The sequence below is a fragment of the Dendrobates tinctorius genome, unplaced genomic scaffold (assembly GCF_039654945.1).
Source record: "Dendrobates tinctorius isolate UK_male_01 unplaced genomic scaffold, ASM3965494v1 ptg000039l, whole genome shotgun sequence".
NCBI lineage: Eukaryota > Metazoa > Chordata > Amphibia > Anura > Dendrobatidae > Dendrobates > Dendrobates tinctorius.
The window spans coordinates 50,963,829-50,988,446 of record NW_027361707.1 but is presented as its reverse complement, the minus strand read 5'-3'; the positions used below and the strand labels follow the sequence as shown (position 1 = coordinate 50,988,446).

The 24,618-nt window shown below is 41.9% G+C and overlaps 1 protein-coding gene across 2 annotated transcripts in view; it reads left to right on the top strand.

Moving 5' to 3' along the window:
* The window catches only part of LGI2 (leucine rich repeat LGI family member 2), a 71,046-nt gene that overhangs the window by 4,571 nt on the left and 41,857 nt on the right, over positions 1–24,618 (top strand). The window contains exons 2-5 of one of the 2 annotated variants that reach the window (XM_073574688.1): positions 2,620–2,691; positions 16,688–16,759; positions 22,424–22,495; positions 22,604–22,675. In XM_073574688.1, the coding sequence (XP_073430789.1) occupies positions 2,620–2,691; positions 16,688–16,759; positions 22,424–22,495; positions 22,604–22,675 (288 nt within the window). The remainder of the gene's footprint in view (positions 1–2,619; positions 2,692–16,687; positions 16,760–22,423; positions 22,496–22,603; positions 22,676–24,618) is intronic. The other variant, XM_073574689.1, reaches the window with a different exon arrangement.

Here is a 24,618-nt window from a genome sequence, read left to right as displayed (position 1 = left end):
TGTCCGCTGAACAAGGTGGGTTGAGTGTGGAATTCACTTTGTGATAGGAGCCTGCAATAGGTGGTCAGGAGTCCACCTGAAAATTGTTGACCATGAGGCCTGGCTGGAAGGAGGATGGAGTTTATCTGGATAATGTTAGGGATGAAGCCTAAGCATAGACCTGAAAAGGGAAACAGTGGTGAGATATATTCCTAAATGATCCTTAGTGAGTCGGAATTTGTCAAGAGACTGTAGACTGTGTGAGCCTTGTGCCTCTCCATGAGAACCATTTTGCTCTATTTTGTGGCCACTGAACAAATTTAGTACAGGGCATGTTCTCAGATAATATATATATATATGTATATGTGCCAAAATGCTGCCCACCTACCTCAGTCAGGCAGATGTGTAGCCTAAGCCTTGGGTTACATCAGTGTACAGTGGGTACGGAAAGTATTCAGACTCCTTTAACTTTTTCCCTCTTTGTTTCATTGCAGCCATTTGGTAAATTCAAAAAAGTTATTTTTTTTTCTCATTAATGTACACTCTGTACCCCATCTTGACTGAAAAAAACTGAAATGTAGAAATTTTTGCAAATTTTATTAAAAAAGAAAAACTGAAATATCACATGGTCATAAGTATTCAGACTCTTTGCTCAGTATTGGTTAGAAGCACCCTTTTGAGCTAGTCCAGCCATGAGTCTTCTTGGGAAGGATACAACAAGTTTTTCACACCTGGGTTTGGAGATCCTCTGCCATTCTTCCTTGCAGATCCTCTCCAGTTCCGTCAGGTTGGATGGTGAACGTTGGTGGACAGCCATTTTCAGGTCTCTCCAGAGATGCTAAATTTGGTTTAGGTCAGGGCTCTGGCTGGGTCAGTCAAGAATGGTCACAGAGTTGTTCTGAAGCCACTCCTTTGTTATTTTAGCTGTGTGCTTAGGGTAATTGTCTTGTTGGACGGTGAACCTTTGGCCAAGTCTGAGGTCCAGAGCACTCTGGAAGAGGTTTTCATCCAGGATATCTCTGTACTTGGCCGCATTCATGTTTCCTTCCATTGCAACCACTCGTCCTGTCCTTGCAGCTGAAAAACACCCCCATAGCATGATGCTGCCACCACCATGTTTCACTGTTGGGATTGCCTTGGGCAGGTGATGAACAGTGCCTGGTTTCCACCAGACATGCCGCTTAGAATTATCACCAAAAAGTTCTATCTTCATCTCATCAGACCAGAGAAACTTATTTCTCATAGTCTGGGAGTCCTTCATGTGTTTTTTAGCAAACTCTATGCGGGCTTTCATATGTCTTGACCTGAGGAGAGGCTTCCGTCAGGCCACTTTGCCATAAAGACCCGACAGGTGGTGGGCTGCTGTGATAGTTGACTTTGTGGAACCTTCTCCCATCTCCCTACTGCATCTGTGGAGCTCAGCCACAGTGATCTCGGGGTTCTTCTTTAGCTCTCTCACCAAGGCTCTTCTTCCATGATTGCTCAGTTTGGCTGGACGGCCAGGTCTAGGAAGACTTCTGGTGATCCCAAACTTCTTCAATTCAAGGATTATGGAGGCCACTGTGCTCTTAGGTACCTGGAGTACTGCAGAAATTCTTTTGTAACCTTGGTCAGATGTGTGCATTGCCACAATTCTGTCTCTGAGCTCCTTTGGCCACTTCCTTTGACCTCATGATCCTCCTTTGATCTGACATGCACTGTGAGCTGTGAGGTCTTATATAGACAGGTGTGTGCCTTTACAAATCAAGTCCTATCAGTTTAATTAAAGCAGTTGGACTCCAATGAAGGAGTACAACCATCTCAAGGAGGATCACAAGGAAATGGACAGCATGTGACTTAAATATGAGTGTCTGAGCAAAGTTTCTGAATACTTATGACCATGTGATATTTTAGTTTTTCTTTTTTAATAAATTTGCAAAAATTTCTACATTTCTGTTTTTTTTTCAGTCAAGATGGGGTGCAGAGTGTACATTAATGAGAAAAAAAATTAACTTTTTTGCATTTACCAAATGGCTGCAATGAAACAAAGAGTGAAAAATTTAAAGGGGTCTGAATACTTTCCATATCCACTGTATATTCTCTCATCCAAAAGAATCGGGCCTTTTATGCTAATCACACTCTGATCAGACTCTGCTCTGATTCTCTGGATGAGGATGAGGAAAAGATGAGAAAAAATGTCTCCATCCTCTTCATCATGTCTGGCCGTAAAAATCGGACCGCGCTCAGATGTCATCGGAGTGAAGTCTGATGTTTTCCATGGACTAATTGACTTGCATGGCTGAGGGCGATCCAAATGTTTTATCCAACTCATGCATGCTGCGATATTTTCCTCGGCACCATAAAATAACATTAGTCGAAATGCAATCCGTTGTTTTGTCAGATCGCACTCAGACCGAAAATACGTTCATGTGCATAAGCCCTAAGAGAAAGTCCTGCATGGTGTGTACGCGCCCGGTAATTACAATGATTTCTAGATGCCTAGGTGCATCACACTTTACTATTTGCTTTTTTCTTTATGTTAGTGAATAACGGCTAATATAACTGGTATATATTAGCGGTACCGAGGTTTATAGTCTCTTTATACACTATTACATGCTATAGTCAATCTTTTTTTACTTTTGTTTCTCTTAATTCTTGTAGGAGTTTGGTCAATGGGACGTTTTCTGAGATCAAGGACAGAATGTTTTCCCATCTGCCCTCCCTACAGCTGCTGTGAGTACTGCCCTCCGTAACAAAACCTCTACTGTAGCCCCATTCATTGCTGTTGGTACAGGGTATCATTGCCATTCTGAACACATCTCTGCTCGCAGAGTCACTCATTGCTCGGATGTGTTTTTCCATTTACCGAACATCTAGAAGATGTAGCAGGCTCCCTGTAAGAGTTCTTGTGCTGCTTTGTACGTATACGCAGAAGATATCCACTGATTTTTACATTGCAAAAGGATAAAATATCTAACTGCAGTTCTCTAAGATGTCCGTAAGGGAGCACAGCATGAAACCATTCTGGTTACTAAGATTAGCTGATATATTAAAAATAAATATGATTATATAATGTTTTAAAAATTAATATTGAAAATTCTAAGATTCTGGGCAAATCATAAAAATATGCATATATATATAAATATGCAAATATTTTATATATTAGAAGGTACATCAGCAGCTAATATTTGGTACTAACCATATGTTTCTTTTACTTGTGGAGATATTGTAACCAAGCCTGAGTGTCGACAGGGGCAGATTTGCTATACATTTAGCTGCAACCTTCTTTGGGAGACTACTCCTTTAAAGGGAATCTGTCATCAGCTTTTTGGTATGTAATCTGAGGACAACATGAGGCAGGGGTTGAAACACGGACTTCAATGCTGTGTCACATATCAGACTGTATGCTGTTGTTTACTTACAATGTAGGTTTTATGACCTGTTGATTATTATTGCCTGGACTACAGAAGCTAAAGCAGCGTGAGACCTAGCCCAACCACACCCCCTACTGTAATTAGCAGCGCACTGTCAATAGACAATAGAATAGACAATATACATAGAGAACCTGCTATGAGATGGGGATCAGCTTTCTCAGCTCTGCTTAATGTCGCATTTAAACACAGTATGATACCCCCACAGTATAAAGCCCCCTTCACACATAGCGGTATTGCTAGTGATATCGCTAAAGTGTCACCGATTTTGTGACGCAACAGCGATATCGATAGCGATCTCGCTACATGTGACATTTACCTCTGACTCGACTCCCTGCTGGATAGCGCTGATCGCACGAGAATGGGATGGCCCATTTCTCGTTGTCGGCTTCCTGCTGGTGCCGACAAGTGGCTCCATGGATGCGGGCGGAAGACGTCACCCTCGCTGCATGTGACAGGTAAATGACGACCGCTGACCGCTGCTGCATCGCTGGTGAGATCTGCCTGTTTGGCAGCCCACTAGCGACCATTTAGCGATGCACCAGCGATCCTGACCGGTTCGTATCGTTGTCGGGATCGCTGGTGCATCGCTAAATGTAATGGGACCTTTAGGCACTCCCCTTAATCCTGCATACAGTATAATGAACCCCATAGTTCCCCATATAGTTTAATGAACCAATAATCCTCCATTAAGTACAATGCACTCCCCATAGTCCTCCATACAGTATAACACACCCTATAGTCCTCCATATAGTATAATGCACTCCCCATAGTCCTTCATACAGTATACAGTAATGCACCCCATAGCCCTCCATATAGTATAGTGCACTCCACATAGTCCTCCATACAGCATATTGAAGTCATCATAGTTCTGCATACAGTGTAATGAAGCCCCTATAGACTTACGTTTATTTGAAAAAATATCGGAAATTTGGCAAAAACTGCAGAAAGCTGTAGTAGACAGCATTTTTATGCTGGTCTAAATATATGGACACTGCTGAATCACAGGTCCTATAGCGTCTACAGTGCCTCCATCTGCCTCATTATAAGGAATCTTCTGCTGGGGGTTCCATCCGAATCATGTGTTTCAGAGATTTACACAGAAACACTGTGTAAGCGCTTAGTGTAGAGCGCAGGATAAATGTACGCTGAGCCTTACTGTGATCTTAGGGAGGCAGAATGAACAAATCAACAGCAGGAGAAGAATTGGTTTTATTTATTTTGTACGCTGTTCCTTGTGCGGAATAAGTGCTTCAACGAGTTTATTCTTCGGGTCAGTACGATTTCAGCAATACTATATTTATATCAGATTTTTATATTTGGCAGCTGTCACACACTAAAAGACGCTTTTTATTGCAAAGACTCATTTTTGCATCCCCATATTTCGATAGCTATAATTTTTCCATATTTTATCCGTCAGTCGTGTGACAGCTTCTTTTTGTGGGACAAGTTGCCAATTTTATTGGTACCATTTTCAGGCACATAACATTTTCTGATTGCTTTCTATTCCGATTTTTGTGAAATAGAATGAACAAAAAACAACAATTCTGGAATTGTTTTTTTTTAAATTCCATTCCGTGTGTGGTAAAATTTATAAAGCAGCTTTGTTCTTCGGGTCAGTACGATCACAGAGATACCCCAAGTGTACCATTTTTTTAATGTTTTGGCGCTTTTACACAATAAAAACTATTTTATAGAAGAAATAATTATTTTTGCATCGCTTTATTCTAAGAACTATAACTTTTTTATTTTTCTACTGACGGAGCTTTATGGCAGCTTGTTTTTGCAGGACAAGATTATGTTTTCAGTGCTACCATTTTTAATTACATTCGTCTTTTTGATCGCATTTTATTTTACTTATTGTTCAGAAGTATGATGATAAAGCATAGTTTTTTGCCTTTTTTAATTTATTTTTTACATTGTTCACTGAAGGTGTTAACTAGTGGAAGAGTTTTATAGGTCGGGTCATTCTGGATGCGGTGATACCAAATATGTGTACTTTTTTGTTTATTTTTTACATAAATAAATGTATTTATTGAATTCATTTTTTTTCTGTTTTTTTGGTTTTTTATTTGAGGATTTTTAAAAAATATTTTTACACTTTTTAATAACTTTTTTTTAACTTTTTTACATTGTCCCAGGATGGGACATAACTGTATAGTGACAGATTGCTGATCTGATACTCTTCAATGTTTCTGCACTACAGGGCATCAGAGTAGTGTCTGACAGGCAGGGTGGAGGCGTATCAGCTCCTGCTCTTATCAGGTACTCAGGCCACCTACCCTGCAGAACCCTGAATGACCCTGCGGCAATCTTGTGGCCTGGGGGTCACCATGGAGACCATCGGCACAACACGATAGCATCGTGTTGTGCCAAAAGAAGCAGAAAGGGAGCTCATTCCCACTGTGATGCTCCCCGATGTTGCTGTCACTATTGACAGCATCAGAGGGGTTAAACGTCTGCGATTGGTGCTAGCACCAATTGTGGGCATTGCTGCAGTGTGTCAGCTCTCACATAGAGCTGACATTTACACCTGATCGCAGCTGCTCTCAGCGTGAGCCCACATGTTTCCGGCACTGTATATATTCTTCTCTTTGCGGGAATGCAGCTCCCGCAGAGCAGTATAGATATGGTGCATGTTGGGAAGGGGTTAAATGAGTCATCCACTACTCGAACAACCCTATCTCAATCAGTATGTTTGCTCGGAATAAAATAATAACACTTATACTCACCTCCGGTGTCAGTGCCCTGATTCGCACTGGCTTCACTTTTCCTACCTTTGGAGGAATCAGACATGAAGGCTGCTCTCTTACTTCCTCTTGATGTTTGATTTATCTGAAGGCAGGGAGAGTGAAGCCAGCAGGGATTGGCCACAAGGATTGCATGACACAACAATGCGACACAAGCCCTGAGAGCAAGTGACGAGCCCACTGGAACAGTGCTGGCACCGAAGGTATGTGTAAGTGTTGATACTGTACTTGGGGCAACATAAGGATTGAGATGGGGTTGTCCAAGGAGTGAACAACCCATTTTAAGTGGTTGACCAACAGAGTACAGTGTATATATATACTGTACAAATATATATATATATATATATATATATATATATATATATATATACACACCGCTCAAAAAAGTGAAGGGAACACTCAAAGCACATCCCAGACATAAATAAATGAAATATTCTCATTGAATACTTTGTTCTGTACAAAGCTGCATGTGCTGTCAGCATAATCACACAAAAATCATCAATGGGAACCAAATTTTTGAACCAATGGAGGCCTGGATTTGGAGAGACCCCCAAAATGAAAGTGGAAACAAATCAAAATGAAAATCAATACAAGGCAAAATTAAAGTGGAAGCAAGTCAAAATTATGCTCAGTATTGTGTGTGGCCTCCATGTGCCTGTATGACCTCCCTACAACGCCTGGGCATGCTCCTGGTGAGGTTGCGGATGTTCTCCTGAGGGATCTCCTCCCAAATCTGGACTAAAGCATCTGTCAACTCCTGGACAGTCTGTGGTGCAACGTGACGTTGGTGGATGGAGCGGCCAGTAGACCAGGAGACATGGAGGGGGCCGTAGGAGGGCAACAACCTAGCAGCAGGACCGCTATCTCCGCTTTTGTGCAAGGAAGAACAGGAGGAGCACTGCCAGAGCCCTGCAAAATGACCTCCAGCAGGCCACAAATGTGCATGTGTCTGCACAAACGGTTAGAAACCGACTCCATGAGGATGGTCTGAGTGCCCGACGTCCACAGATGGGGGTTGTGCTTATAGCCCAACACCATGTAGGACGCTTGGCATTTGCCACAGAATACCAGGATTGGCAAATTTGCCACTGGCACCCTGTGCTCTTCACAGATGAAAGCAGGTTCACACTCAGCACATGTGACAGACGTGACAGAGTCTGGAGACGCCGTGGAGAGCGATCTGCTGCCTGCAACATTCTTCAGCATGACCAGTTTGGCAGTGGGTCTGTAATGGTGTGTGGTGGCATTTCTTTGGAGGGGCTCATGGCAACAAGGTAGTCCTTTGCATTGCCTTGGATGCAGCAGATGCCCACGTGTTTCCTTATTATTAACTGGTGGGGGAGTGTGGCTCTTATCAGGGTCACCAAACTCCACGAGTCTAATAGTCCTGACACCAGCACCCAATTTATGGTCACGGGACATGACTGTGGCCCATCTCCAGGCTGATGTTCCACACTGCAACTGTGATAAGCATAATACGAGCAGCGCCTGCGTAGGCTGCAATCCATCTGCTCAGAAGACAAAGGACAACAGGCCGCTATGTGTACATGACTGTTACACCGCCAGCAGACCACGTCTTTACCAGCAATCTTCTGCAAGCAATCAATGGCTCCATGGGGCCTTGAACATCCCCCAGTGGTGGCTCTGCTACCTCTTTTTGGGACTCGGGCTCCCGCTGAGTACCCTAGTATGGAGATGCACCACCACCCCCCGGCTTTCTTAGGGACATCTCAACCACCTGGTACTTTGCTATGAGGCCCACCAGGTCATCCACATTCCGGGGATCCCCCTGGGCAACCTATGTCTGTACCGGCCTTGGTAGGCAATAGAGGTTTATCCCCTCAATACACCCAGTGATGAACCCTTTGCATTCGGACAGACATAGTGATCCCTGAGCATGCCAGTATCTCAATTTTAAATTTGGGATATTCCTGGGCATCTTGTAAGGCCAGGTCATAATAAGCCTTCTGGGGCTTGCCAGTTAGACAGGGGGCCAACACCTCCACCCACTGGTCTAGTGGCAGTCTTTCTAGCTTCAAAAACAGTCAAAAATACCTCTATATCATCACCCGGGTTCATTTTCTGCATCGCTCATCTTACCGCCTTCTGGACATGCGTGTCGTCACCTGGACTTGTGGAATGGGCTTCCGATCTCACATGAAATGCCTCAGCAAGCAACTCAATCTGCTGCTGCTGTTGTCTGAACTGGTCCTGATGCTGTTACTGCTGCTGTTGCATCTGCTGGATAAACAACTTACTTGTCTCCTGATGTGCCAGCTTTTGTTGCTGCTGTGCATTCACCAAATGCTTAATCAGATCCTCCATCTTGTCTGTCGTCTCCCAGCTTACGCCGCCTTTACTTGTACTGGTTTGTAACTGTTAAATTACAGAAAGGCCCCTGGGATAGTTGGGCTAGAAAAGTGTATGGGCTCCTTGGTATTCTTCACTGATGAGATATTTCCATAGAGGAAATGCTTAACAAGCCACATCCTTTATGTAGATTCCCAGGTATGTGACGTCTACAATCATTTACTGCATATCCTGACCCCTTGAAATGACTCAGTTTTTGCAGGCTGCAGCTACTGCCAATGCATTTAATCATGACTCTGTATACAATGTACTCTCTAGTGAAAGTTTCAGGTAGACATAATTTTAATTCTCAAGACATTTATGAATCTCTGATAGTTGCAGGTCCTAATTCACAGATCCCCAGAACAGGGCCCCATCTCCAGCTGCTGTGAATGCAGACATAAGAGTTTCAAAAACAGCTTAGCAAGGGTTTGGGAACTGTGCGATAGAGAAACTGAGCTTTAACCCTTATAAAAATGAATTCATGAATCAGCTTATTATTTTGAACCAATTTTGATTACCGTATTTTTTCGGACTATAAGACGCACTGGACCATAAGACACAGTCCAAATTTTGGGGAGGAAAATAGAATAAAAAAGATTTTTTTTATAAGATGGGGGTCCGTCTTATAGTACGAATATAAGGTATGTTATCTGGGGGGATGATCCCTTCCTCAGGAAAGGACCCTGGCTCCTGTGACCCCACTCTACCACTGCCTCAACACCCTGGCAAGCTGCATTCAGACTATAAGACGTACCCCCATTTCCCATCCAAATTTTTGGGAAAAAGAGCGTCTTACAGTCCAAAAAAATACTGTAATTAAAAAAATGGCATATTTTAAAGGGAATCTTTCAGCATAGAACTACTGTTCAAAACAAGCTCAGTGCACGATTAGTGTGGCAAAAAAAAGTACTGTTCACTTTCTCACCTGTTTTCTCTGCAATTCTGCCCCCCCATTTTGATTGACAGCTCGGTCTTTATAGAGCCAAAGAAGGGTGGAGAAAAATATGTTAAAGTCCCCATGGCTGCCTGTCTCCCAACTGTTCGACAGCCGCAATAAGTACATGGATTACCTGTTTGTTAGCCAATCCCTACATATGTTGTGGCTGTCGAACAGCAGTGAGACATGCAGACGCGGGGACTCGAACATATTTTTTGAGCATGCCGAAGACACTCGGTTAGCCCCGAGTGTTGTGAATTCTCTTTCTGGGCTCCCTCTGGTGGTTACTGAAGGTAGTGGAGCTGGTCAGATTGACAGAGGCTTGCAACCTGATAATGATGACGACGATTGGAGATCTGAGGTTTCTGACTGGAGTATTTAAGACAGCTGACTTCCTTCAATCCCTGCTGGTGATTTTCTTCCTGTGCCTTCTGAGGTCTGATGTCTCCTGCTCTGTTCCTGCATGTTCAGCTACAGTAACTGGTTCATTTGCTAATCTTTTTGCATTTGATCTGGTTTTGTCTATCTCTGCTTTGTGCGGGTCAGCTTTTTTCCTGCTGGGGCTGTGCTGGATCACCGCCCATATGTTACTGCTTGTGTCAGTTTGTTCTGTTCCCTGTTATATTGGTCTCTTTTGGCTTTGCTTTTAGAATATACCAGAGTGCTGATATAGTGGGGTGAAGTCGTGCGACTTCAGTGTTTTTTGCGTGATTGCAGACAGTGTCTTTCGTTTCCTGTCCTGTCGAGTCAGTGTGGGCCCCATCATTTGCTCAGTCTGTTTTCCTGCCTGCGTTTGTGTTTTCATCTTGTTTCACCGACAATATATGTTTGGGGGCTATCTATTCCTTTGGGGTCTGCTCCAGAGCAGTTTAGATTTCCCCTTTCAATGCTTTAGGCTTGGTTAGCACTCCGGCTGTGCCGAGGCGTCTAGGATCATCGTAGGTACGCTCCACGGCTACTGCTAGTTGTGTGGACAGGATCAGGGGTCTGCAATCCGCTTAGTTACCAACCTCTCTGGTTTTCTGGTGGCTTAGCCTGGGCCTGCAATCCTCCTCGGTGACCCATTCATAACACCCGAGCATTCACAGATAATAACTTATCACAGCACGTTCGCTAATCACTAGTGGAGATAGATGGAAAACAAGTATGTGGGAAGGAGTATTGGAGTGTTCGACCACACCAAGAAGACACCGAGCGCCTGCGCTTTGTTTGAACGGTCACTCTGTGCTGACAGACTCCCTTTAAGGTTTAGAAGTATAAGCTTGTTTTACGTTATATTCTCGCCAGGTGGAAAATATAATATACTGCGATTTTCCATGATTGTATCAGTGTAAATGCAGTAAATTACTTGGCTGTAAATGTCTAATATATGAGGGACACAGTCATTTCCCAATAACCTACAGAGTTCATCTATTATTAATCCTAAACGGTAGACCTAAAATAAATATCTCCTGTAAAGAATGGTATTTTTGCTGTAATTATTTCTTTGGAACCTTTATAACCCTAATTCCGCCCTCCTAATGGTGTTTTTCACATTGTTAATATAAATTAGATGCTTTTTCAGACTTGGCATTTACAGAAATCAGCAGTTAACATTTAATACACCTCCTTGCAGAAAAGGAGAAAAGCTCTGTATTAGACCTCATTAATCAAAGCTAAATCAACGCTTGGAAAATGGACGTGTGCGCCAAATGCATTCTTCAAGCAAAGTACATAGCTGGGATTTGTAACGAATCGAGGGCGAGCGGATTACAGTTTTTTTTTTATATTCTCAGCTATTTCTTATATATATTGTACACTTCGAGGCGTTAAGCCTTACACAGAAATCTTATTAAAGTGAATTGTATAAAACTAGCCACTAATAATATTCTCTCATAAGTATGCACATTTTCAAAGAGGATCTTAAAACTGTGAAATAAAGTAATTGCGGGGGAAGACTTTTTTTTCTGAATATACTGTTAGTAATCCACTGGAGAACATGTCAGTCCATCTCTCTCCAGGTTGACACGACTGATTTTTGCCGTTCATGATGTTGTATATCTACTGTAATTGAGGAGATTTTATGTTTTAAGTAAAAAAGTATGTACGGTAATCTATGGCTTATATACAGCACTGGGAAAAAGTTTTAGGCAGGTGTGGAAAAAGTTCTGCAAAGTGAGAATGCTTAAAACAAGAAATGTTAATAGTTTATTTTTATTAATTAACAAAAAAGCAAAGTGAATGAAGAAAAGAGAAATGTAAGTCAATATTTGGTGTGGCCAATTGCCCATGAATTCCTCTAGGTATGCTTGCACACAATTTTTGAAGGAAATCAACAGAAAGATTATTCCAAACATCTTCAGTGGGTGTAGGCTTGTGCAAATCCTTCTGTCTCTTCTTGTAATCACTGATAAACTTTAAATGATTTAAAATAAGCTTTAAATGCTTTCAATAAAAATGTTATACTATTTGTCTTCTGCAGCTTGCATGCATTACAATGCACTGCAAACTGCTTAATCCTTGTCTGTTAAATCTGTTAGATGTCTCCCTGTCTCTAGTCCCTCTATCTCCTACCCTGAACACCCATCTAACTCTCAAATTAAATCAGAGTTGAGCTTATATCAGTTCAGAAGAGGAGAGAAAAGGGCTAGAGACTGAGTTGTCCAGGGAAACGTTTGATCGATTTAACCCAACAGAACTAATCAGCTTGTAGTGTATTTGGAAGCCACAAAAAACAAATAGTAATAAGTTTTAATGCATAAAACTTATATGATGCAGTAAGGTGTCACGCTGATAACTCGCACAGGTGGTAAGCGCCACCCTACTCACTGCGTTCACTGCTCTGCTCTCCTCAGTCATGAGGTGTCTCGCTCAGCTGCCTCTTATATCATTTTCAATACTACTGTATCCTCCTGCTTCTGGTAAATCTCCACCTGGCTATTGGGAGGTGTGACCACTTTCTTCAGAAATTTAACCCCATCGTGCAGAGGTGAGTTTCTCTGACCTATCCCCCAGCAGCAGGGGGTTTATTAGACAGTGGCTCCCAACACTCCTTGTCTGATCTAGGTGCTAGTTCAGTTCCTGTCTAGTTTCTTGCAAGGTGCTTTCTCGTTTTGTCTCTCCTGTGTTCTAACCTGGCGTGCCTGTTCGTTTATCTTGACCTCTCCACTCCTGACCTCGGCTACGTATATTGAACCTGTGCTGCCTGCCCTGACATCGTATTACCTGACCACATCTTTGCTTCTATTCATCTGTACCTTGTACCCATTTCTCTAACCTTTTGAACAGCTGCTGCAGACCTGGAGACTGCCTTGGAATAGTACCTGGTGACTACCGGCGGCCATGTCTAACCTCACCACTAGAGGCTCTTGTGAATACCTGGTAGTCACTTAGCTACGCCCTTCCAGTGTAAGCCCAGCCCATGGTGCACTGGGTCCACACCCTACATTACATAAGGCTTGAGTAAATACACGTATATATATGATATATGATGTACATTTTTACTTAAAGTAAACCTGTCATCATGGAAAATGCTACTTATCTACTGTTATAGGGTTATATCCTTCTGGCAGCCACTGGCTTTCAGTCATGGTGGCGTCCAAAGAGCATCTTTAGTCATTGCTCACAGCACTGCTCATTACACTGTGAGCGTTGTTTGTAAGCATGGCCCAACACTTTGATTGACAGCCAACTTTGCATCTCATCTGTGCACAATGACCTGTCAATGTGACATCTCGTGCTTCCGTTCACGCTCATAGTATAATGAGCGGAGACTTTAGCTGCTCCGTGCACGCCGCTATGACTGAAAGCCTGCAGTTCCCCGGTGGAAATTTTGATTCTTTCCGGATGGCTACATTTTTAGTAAGGCAGCCAGACAGTATTGTAACGCTATATTATATCTGCAGATTAACCATATATAATTTAGGGGCTCAAAACAATATAAGAGGTTCCCGTTAAGCCAACTGTAAACGAGTTTATTTCCTAAAGTTCTGTACACTCAGTACAATTTTTTTCAGAAGATTATGCAAAGATTTCCATAGCCTTTAACTTCTGTTTCTCGGTATGTACTGTAACCTCATTCTTCCTCCTGTTCTACCAAGTTTCAGGCTAGGAAATACATATAAATACCAGTAAAGCGTATTATTGCTCCCTGTTACTATCTGGCTTATCAATGGGGCTTCCACTTACAATAAAAATATGTCTCAGAGTGGTAGAGTGAGATGAACTGACCCAGACTATGAAGAGACACTGGTTGGATTTGTACTGTTGCTTTTTCCTCTTCTCTGTGCTACACTTACCAGAAACTTCAAGCCATGTCATTGGGTGAGGGGAAGAATCTTTTTTTCCTGTAGGTTTATTCAATGTAATTCTGTTGAAAAGGCACTTTATGAAGACACTTAAAGGGGTTTTCCCACAAACAAAAGTTGATTTTAATGAAGAATTCATATTGGAATAATAATAATTTCCACAATTGGCTGTGTTTAAATAAAATGTTCCTGTGCTGAGAATATCTTATAAATGTGCTCCTGCTGTGTACTGTGTAATGGCTGTGTCTGACCGTACAGGGACATGGTCTGATCATACCATAGCTCCTGGGCAGGGGAGGAAGCAAAAGAGAGTATACAGACATTACAGCATCGGGCTTACAAATGATTCTTTATTCGAAGTAAAACATTGTTAAAAAGCAGGCAGGGAAATGTTTTACCTCACAGAAAGAAGCAGCTGTGATCCCGTGCTGTCCTGTCAGTATCCTCTCTTTTGCGTCCCACCCTGCCCAGGAGCTATGGTATGATCAGACCATGTCCCTGTACGGTCAGACACAGCCATTACACAGTACACAGCAGGAGCACATTTATAAGATTATCCCAGCACAGGAACATTTTATTTAAACACATCCAAATGTGGAAATTATTATTATTCCAAGATCTATTGATTAAAATCAACTTTTGCTCGCGGGAAAACCCCTTTAAGTTTAATGATGTAGAATAAATTGTACGTATTAAAGCCGTAAAAATGAATTGGTGGAAAAATAACTAAAAATTAAAATAATAATGCAATTTTTCTTACAGTTAAAAAGGCTATCTGACCTATTCTATAATATGAGTTTTGCTTGTCAAATGTATGCCTGATTTATTTTATCATGCATTTTTAAAACTACTATAACTTTGCATGTACTGATTTGAGCTTTTTTTGTAGAATTATTATTGCTATTATTACCCTTTTTGTTTGCTTTTACCCATAATTTATTTTAATAACCTTTAAGGACTCAAATGCCAGTGCTTATATATAAAAGATTTGACTTTATTAATGCTGCATGCTCTACACAATGAGCAGACTCCATCTGAATAGTGGTGCGGTCACCCCAAGTTCTCTCTGAGATGACCGCCCCAATTTACATACCTTGTAATTTAGGAAAATAAGGTGCAGCAAGTGATCAGGAGCAACACCATAAATTGATGTTGATTCAGGCCTGCATTGATCCACTAAGAAACCTTTCAGGAGTGTTCTATGCTGTGTTTAGACATTTACTTCATTTGTAGACTGCACACTTTCTTTTAATACAAAGTAAGAGAAAACTTAAATTATTGCAGCCCTCTACTTCCTCTATGATAAAAACATGCAGCTAGATAAAAATGAGAGATACACAGATAAAATAATAAAGTGTTCAAAAGAGGGAACTTACTAATTAATAAAGTCATTAGATCACGGCAGCAGCATGGACAAAGGGAGTTTCCAGCAATATGTTTTTTTGCCTTAGCTTGCCTGATTGAAAAACAATAAAATACACTTTTTTCTCCCTCCCCATGTCCAGTGCTTCAGTGCTGGATCACTAGTACTGGGACCCAGGGCTAGGCAAACCTCTAGTCTGATCTTTGTTGGCAACAGGCTAATGACCGCTTTGCAACTGTTGCAGTGAATCACTGGGCTTAACCGCTCTGCCGGTTACTTGGCTGCAGCGGTTACTTGCACTGTAATCACAACAGCTGCAGCTTGTCAACAAAGACCGGAGCAGTGGCACAAATGGAGCACTGGACCTGGAGAGGGTGTGTAAAAGCTATGCTCCTATCTTAGCCCTTATCTGTTCCCTCACCCACCCAGGATGGTGTGAGGTTGAAGTGTATAGGATTACACTAACCAGACAGACAGGGGAAAACAGACAGGGATGAAAGAAAACTATAATCATACAAATGCTCTCACAAAACAACAGAGTGGAACACAGGGGAGGGAAAGGTAGGAGAAACCAAAAAGGAGAAAATGAGGATGTAAACCAACTCCACGCAGCAATCTCCATAACAACTCTCCGAATGCCTACTCCAAAGACAAACTACTACTCCAACACCAAACTAGGCACAATGAACTCAGAACAGCTGATAATACCCCAGAGAACTCCAGGAGTCCAACTAAGCAGTTTATCCCTTGCAGTGTCAAAGGAAAGAAAGCCAAAGCTGCTGATAGAACAGTGACGCTGTTCTAATTACCCCAGGTGTATGTGTCACCAGACTCTGTGATCATCTGACCCCACTCTGTCCCCGTGAGAGAGGCAGTGCAGATCTGCATTTTTTTCTCAGTTGTAGTCAGCGTGAAAAAAAATTGCAGGATATAGCTATTTAACTCCAAAATCAGATGGGTGCGAGGAACAAAAATCAGATATCATACGGATCATCAGTATAGCATCTGATTTTTACTGATGTGCTACAATTCTGTAGAACAGGAAACTAAATGTTCCTGTAAATGTTTAGAAAAATATTCAGGATTGAGAGTCCTCAGTAGTTGATACCTTTTAATGGCTAACTGAAAAGATGGTAACACATATACATCTTTCCTGTATGTAAATGTTTAATAACTGCTGAAAACGGATTGCAAACGGATGACAAATGAGAAGGATGACGTGATGCACTAGGCTCTTTAGGGCTACCGATGCTGAGCGGGAGCGCCATCACGTCTACAACCAGGGTGCCAACCTCTGCTGGCCATTATATACATAAGAGCGCAGCAATACATTATTTCCAGTTTTTGCAAAACACACTACTGAAGGTTTTCTTAAGATCACATTTAAAATGCAGAGTGCCCTGCTGTATGGGGAGGGCAAGGCGATGAAGTTTTTAGCTAAGAGCATTAGTGTTCCGAGTCCTCCTGAAGCCAGCGCAGGTTGACTCAGCAGTGACAGGCAGAATATTGCACTCCTCAGTGCTTCCCAAGAGCAGTCAATAAATTCTGCGTGACTAATTCTGAGCAGCATAAAGTCTGGTTCGCTTCTAACCTGCTGTCTTCATTTTCAGCTTGCTGAATTCTAACTCATTTACTGTCATTCGAGACGATGCCTTTGCTGGTCTCTTTCACCTTGAATACCTGTAAGTGCTCCACTTAATGTCATATTTTTTATTCTGTTCTTCTTCATCTTTTGGCATGTGCAATTGTATGAACAAGTATTCATGTGAATTTATGACCGCCTTAATCCTTGGAGGACCTTAAGTCTATTCAATAGAATTGGTTTCAGTTTAATACTATGGGACTCGTATGTTCCTTGGTCCTCAAAGGGTTTTTAAAGAAGCTGCAAATATAAAAGCGAAAAAAAAATTCAATTCGTTCTTGTACTTCTTTCTGTTCTTATCTGTCCATTAGGGAGAAAAATTCAGTTTTCTTTTAATTTTGCTTTTCTATTTTTTGCTATGCAAAGTGTCTTGCCACAAATGCAAAGCAAATGTTTTCAGAAGCTAAATAACAGGCACCCTTTAACAAAAAATGAAAATGCTACCCAAAATTTGGCATTGATCCCAAGAACTGCTCTGGAATCTGCTATCCAGGTTCTATATAGTACCGTGCTATATAGAGCCTGCTTAAGCATGTGCACCTTCCTTCCATTCAAGATGGTGCTCAACAGAGATATTTTTAGGGTTGCAGGGCCCTGTTCTCATGATAGCTGAGGGTCCCAGCAGTATGACCCCTAGCAATTAGTAAATCATCCTTATCCTAACTTTTATCTTGGTAATAACCCTTTAAAGGAGCTCTTTAATGAAAGACAACCCCTTTACTTGATGAATGCGTCTAAGGTTTAGCTTCTAAGACCATCCTCCCTGATGACATTAACATTTCAGTATAAAGGTACTGTCACACTTAGCGATGTACCAGCGATCCCGACCAGCGATATGACGCGGTCAGGATCGCTGGTACATCGCTAGGTGGTCGCTAGTGAGCTGCCACACAGGCAGATCTCACCAGCGACATCGCTGGGGACGGGGGTCGCTACTTACCTGTCACACCAGGTGATCCTGCGTCCTCCCGCCCGGCTCCACGCATCGCTCGTCCTCACAGCCGGAAGCGCCGCAGGAAGCTGACGACGAGAAACAGTCCTGAACGTTCTCGCGCGATCAGCGATAACCAGCGGGGGAGCCGGTCGTAGGTAAGTATCAGACACAGCGATATCGCTAGCAATATCGCTATAATGTCACTAGTTATAGCGATATTGCTAGCGATACCTCTTAGTGTGACATGCCCTCAAAGTTAGAAAAGAAGGAAAACCAAAAAATATCACAAATACTACTTAAAGAGGTTGTCCACTTATTGGACAACCCCGTGTCAATTATCATGTTTATCCTTAGTAAAATAACAACACTCATACTCACCTCTGCTGCCGTTCCAACGGTGTTGGCATTGGCTCTCCCGGGGATTGTGTGACATTTTTACGTCATGCGATCCCTGCTACCAATCAGTGCTGTCTTCAATTTTCCTACCTTCGGATGTTTCGGAAATCAAGAAGAAAACAGAGCTGTGGCTGACCGCTCAATTCCTCTTCATGTCTGATATGTCCAAAGGTGGGAAGAGTGAAGCCAGCGAGTGCCGAGTGCCAGCACTGCTGGAAAAGCGCCGTATCGGAGGTGGGTATAAGTGTTGCTATCTTGCTCTGGGACAAACATGCTGATTGTTGGCGTGGTGGACAACCCCTTTAAAATAGAAAAGAATAAAAAAATTAAATAGCTTATATCTGTGAAAATATCTTAAAACAAGGTTTATGTAAATATTATGTGCACACCGCTAGGTTCAGATAGGGGCGGGACAGGTCTCATGAATTCTTTGGAACTCTGGTGGAACCGTTACTCAGGGTGACCATGCACTGCAGCTTCTTCAGGCACAAGATGGATCCACTTGCTCACAGCACATTCAGTACAATTCAAGTCTCTTATGTACAGGCTTCATAAACAGTACAGCTGCTTCTTAACCCCTTCACCCAAAAGCCTGTTTTCATCTTCATGACCAGGCCAATTTTTACAATTCTGACCACTGTCACTTTATGAGGTCTAAAAAAAAAAAGTCAAAAATGCTTCAACGGATCCCGCTGATTCTGAGACTGTTTTCTCATGACATATTTTACTTCATGATAGTGGCAAAATTTTATTTGATATGACTTGTGTTTATTTGTTAAAAAAACAGAAATTTGGTGAAAATTTAGAAAATTTCACAACTTTAAAAATTTAAATTCTTATGCCCTTAAATCAGAGAGGCATATCGCACAAAATAGTTAATAAATAACATTTCCCATATGTCTACTATGCCGCAGCATAATTTTAGAAACACATTTTATTTTTGTTAGGAAGCTATAAGGGTTAACTTAAGGGTTAACTTTTGACCAGTGATTTCTCATTTTTACAACAAAATTTGCAAAACCATTTTTCTAGGGACAACCTCATATTTGAAGTGACTTTGAGAGGCCTATATGACAGAAAATACCCAAAAATGATGCCATTCTAAAAACTGCATCCCTCAAGTACTCAAAACCACATTCAAGAAGTTTATTAACCCTTCAGGTGCTTCACAGGCATTTTTGGAATGTGGAAGAAAAAAATAAACATTTACTTTTCTTTCACAAAAATTTTTCTTTAGACCTAATTTTTTTTAACTTTCGCAAGGGTATCAGGAGAAAATGGACCATACATTTTGTTGTCCAATTTCTCCTGAACATGCCAATACTCCATATGGGGGGGAAATCTACTGTTTGTGTGCACAGCAGGGCTCGGAAGGGAAGGAGGACCATTTCACTTTTTGAATGTAAAACTTGCTCGCATAAATAGCAGTTGCCATGTTGCATTTGGAGAGCCCCTAATGTGCCTAAACAGTGGAATCCCCCACAATGACACCATTTTGGAAACTAGACCCCCTGAGGGAACTTATCTAGATGTGTAATGAGCACCTTGAACCCCCAGGTGCTTCACAGAAAGTTTATAACGTTAAGCCGTGAAAAAAAAAATCACATTTTTCACAGATAAATCTTTTCTAGCTCCAAATTTTGCATTTTCATAAGTGTAACAAAATAAATTGTTCCATACAATTTGTCATGCAGTTTCCCCTGAGCATGCCGATACGCCATATGTGGGGGAATACTACTGTTTGGGTGCACAGCATTGCTTGGAAGGGAAGGAGCGCCTTTTTGAATGTAAAATTTACTGGAATAATTAGTGAATGCCCCAAACTGGCAGATCTCACTAGCGATGCAGCAGCGGTCGTACTCACTTGTCAGACGCGGCGAGGGTGACGTCTTCCGCCCACGTCTATGGCTCGCTCGTCGGCGCCAGCAGGAAACCGACGACAAGAAATGGACCAGGCCGATCTCGCGCGATCAGCGATAGCCAGCAGGGGAGCCAGTCGGAGGTGAGTATCACATGTAGCGATATCGCTAGTGATATCGCTGCAGCGTCACAAAATCGGTGATGCTTTAGCGATATCGCTATGTGTAAAGGGCCCCTAATCTCAGATGTAATGACTGTTGTCTGTTGCCAGTCACATTGTAATTTAAGATCAATCTTCATCCTGTGACTAAAAACACAAATACCTTCTCACTACGGGGAAGTCAGTTTTAAGTTAAAAAATGTCTATCTAAAAAATTCTATCTAATCTACAAGGGCTCATACAATAGAGGGGTAAATTATAGCGTGAAGGGGTATAGTTTGGCCTAAGCCATTTTACACCCCCGGGAATAGTTTGGCCTAGGACAGTTTATCCCCCGGCGGGGATAAATTGTTGCCTGCAGTGGTATAATTTGGCCTAGGCTATTTTACATCCCAGGTATAGTTTGGCTTGGGACAGTTTATCCTCTGGGGGAGGAAATTGTAGCCTGGAGGGGTATAGTTTGGCCTAGGACCATTTATTCACCGGGGCATATTCTGGCTGGGCCAAACTATACCTGGGTTTAATCTGGACAGGGGTTAATTTGGCCTGTTACACCGGTCTAGTAGAGGTTACAAATGCCCATGTTTGTGCTGTATGTGGCAGAAAAAAAAGCACAGATTTCCAAGTGCTTGACTTTTTACAGTGCAGTTATCAAGGCTGTGTCTCCCTCGTATGACACGCGAACCTATGTATCCCTTACATGACAGGGAATATTTGTTTTCAGGGGAAATAAGCGATGAAGGTTTCTATTAAATCGGAAACCTTAAATTCTTCAAGTTGTACCCGGTGGATAGGTGATAATAATAATAATAATGATGATAATAATCTTTATTTTTATATAGCGCTAACATATTCCGCAGCGCTTTACAGTTTTTGCACACATTAGCATCACTGTCCCCGATGGGGCTCACAATCTAATTTCCCTATCAGTATGTCTTCGGAATGTGGGGGGGAAACCGGAGAACCCAGAGGAAACCCCTGCAAACACGGGGAGAACATACAAACTCCTTGCTGATGTTGTCCTTGGTGGTGATAATAACTTATAATCTTGGTGTAATCCCTTGAGATGGGTTACATTAAAATAAATGAGAGATAATGGTGCCCTGTTGCAATTAAACATCTCCCAGTCTAGGCAGGAACATTTGTGTGACTGCTGCAGAAAGTGATTGGCTGCGGCGGTCTCATACTCATCCGGTCAGAGGAGAAAGCATAGAGAGCATAAGAGGACCAGTAGGTGATCAGTATGGTGTGTATATTTGTTTTTTGTTTTTCATTTTTCTGCATAAAAAATTCTGGTTGGACAGCCCCATCATGCATTGTGTCCACCCTGGAATTTTTATCTTAAAAAATAAATGAAAGCTTAAGAGCCAAATATTGTACAAGTAAAGGGTGCAGCGAAAATAGTCATGCTAAGGGTAGAGTTCGCCTTAATGGGCTACTACAAATGACCCAATGATCATTTACTCATATGGAAGCTGAATTGAAGCACATCACTGGATCACCAGGAAACTCTTTTGCAAAAACTGATGATATAAGAGGTTTTAAGTAACAATCAAATCTAAGGAAAAGATAAGTGGATGCTGGTGGAAGTGCAACCTACAAAAACATGTTTGCCGGTCAGAAGTAGCACTGGCACCCTTGTGTCACGTATCACCAATGCAGCTGAGGCTATTTGGGTGCACTTTGGGCCAAAAAGACCTTGTTTCTCACAAGCTGTAGTTATTCTGCTTTTGCATGGATTGTGTATAGAATTACAAGAAAATCCTTCCAGCTCTGTCTACTCTTTGATTGGGTGGTTAAACTGTCTTAAAGACAAGTGTCAAGTGATTCCAACTGCCCAAATGATGGGCAGGCTGCATAACTGCAGAGAGCTAAACACTGCAGTGTTTCAGAGAAAGAGTGAAAAATAAGCAGACTGGTCACCTGATCGGGTCTCTGTCTACTTCATCCTGCCCAGTTCTTACTGATGGACAGGTCATCCCTATAGATACATAGGTAGGACATAGAGCCTGGCAGATTCTCTTAAAGAAATTCCCATGTTATAGATAAGCTCCTCTTCTACATGATGCCTTTGGGACTGTTTGGAGGGGGGGGGGTATGATATTACTGTATAGCCTTGTTCACACTTTCAGTATTTGGTCAGTATTTTACATCAGTATTTGTAAGCCAAAACCAGGAGTGGGTGATAAATACAGAAGTGGTGACTGGTTTCTATTATACTTCTCCTCTGAGTGTTCCACTCCCAATTTTGACCTACAAATACTGATGTAACGTGTGAACATGGCCTATGATTGATATTCCTGATAAGAAGTATACATATAACACTTGCTCCATAATATTGTCTTTCTTCTTAGGTTTATTGAAGGAAATAAAATAGAGACTATTTCCAGACAAGCATTCCGAGGCCTCCGTGACCTGACCCATCTGTGAGTCCGGGGATCTGTTTTGTATTCTGCTCAGATATGTTCACTTTGTCGCTGTGCATTCTTTTCGGCGGTGGAGACTCGTGCTCAATCACTTGTCCCTTTTTCTAGATCCCTGGCCAATAACCAGATTAAGACTCTGCCAAGGGACATCTTCAGTGATTTGGATTCTCTTATTGAACTGTAAGTGTCTTATGGTACCTCTTGATTGTCTATTAAACCTTGTCTTTTACTGTTTATTCTTGTTTGTGTGGCTATTTACCCATCTGATATAAGAAGCCGTGCCATGGCTAGTTATTTCCATCTTTCTTTATACAGCTGGCATCACTGATTTCCACAGAAGCTGAATAAACTGTAACTTCCCACAAAGTCAGTGATTTGATTCAACTGTGCTTGATAGGAAACATGATGTAGTCTTATGTATAAAATTACTCAACGCATTAATGTATGTTCATGTGTACTACACAGAACTAAGAAAATTGGGCAAGGACCCCGCTAGTGTTCTGGTCTCAATGCTTCACCATTTTTCTCCACTATAAAGGTGCAGTATTCATTGAGGGTGTGCCTCCATTCCCAAATTTTTTTCAAAGTCTCTCTCCCATTAAAATGGAATCTGTCAGAAGGATCAACCTTTGTAAAACGTCTATATGGGCATGTAGCTAATAAAAAGTTGTGTCAAAGATCACAGCCTGAGGGTCACCCTGAACCACCCCACTGTTACCTTTTTGTCATAAACAGCCCTCAGTTGCCCCCAATCGTCAGGACAATTAGACAATCTGCCGATGATTAACAGATGAGGATGTGGCTGTTACCACTAATAGGCCGGTTATTGCAGAACTAACAGCAAGCGTATGGTATATACACCTTCAATTCCAACTTATAAGATATACAGTACATACCCCGGTAAGGTGACTGCTAACTTCATGATAACCCAAGAACTACTCACTGCCACCACCTATCATTTTTTCATGCCTGGTTTCTGGTAGTGTATGGCTTTCAGGAGTGCGGTTTACAGAACAAAAGGAACATAACTATAAAATGTTATATTTAATCCAGAACAATAGGCAATTTTACTAAAGGGACAAAACAATACAGCATACACATTTACATAAAATAAGAGGATAAACAAAAGAAACTTACTAAGCTGGTCACAGAGATGGCTTATCTAGCGAAGGAGAGCTCTTTGATTGGAAATGTTCAATGAATGGAAATTATGTATACACTGATATATATCTCTCTGCAGGAATCCAGATCATAATTCGCCTTGTCCTTTTATCAGTACTTAAGTTACACCCACACACCTCCCCTTGATGACTCATAAGGAGGTTGGTCATGGGATGTGGCTTCAGTTTCAGAAAATTATGATATTTCCAATTTCCAGGATATTTCCAACCCTGGGGATTACAGGCAGGATATGTTACCATCATATTTGTTTATCAGTATTTCACCATTACCCAGAGACCAAACATTACCCAGTTCATACTATCCCACCAGTTGGTTATTTAATTGGAGGGATTCTAGTGAACCCACGGTAAAGTGAGTGAGTACGTCACATCTGTACCCGCGCTGTGACATCGAAAATCTATATCTCATAAATATCGGGTCGATACAAACCCCAATATTTCTAATTTCACATCGGCACCGAACCGACTAGTTGCAAACATCCAGTTTCTTCTGAGGTAACAATATTTACTGCTAAAGGTGCTAGATACTCGCTTCCCTTCCTTACAACTCCTAGACTCTATGGCTGCTTCCCCACAATAGATATCCTCTTTTAGTCACTTGGTCACTGCAGGGAGTCTGGGCTTCAACATGAGTTTTAAGTGGCTTTGTCACTTCCCAGCCATATGTAATTTACTCTCTTCCCATATGTTACTGTCTTCCCACCTAAAATCCGCTGTCTCGGAGTAACTCTCAACTCTATTTCCAGAATCCGTCCCTTCCTCATCCCTCAATCTACTAAAACTCTTGTACATGCCCTCATTATCTCCCGCCTTGACTACTGCAACACTCTCCTCTGTGGCCTCCCTGCTAACTCTCTTGCACCACTCCAGTCTGTCCTCAACTCTGCTGCCAGACTAATCCACCTCTCTCCTTGCTACTCCACTGTCTCTCCCCTCTGCAAA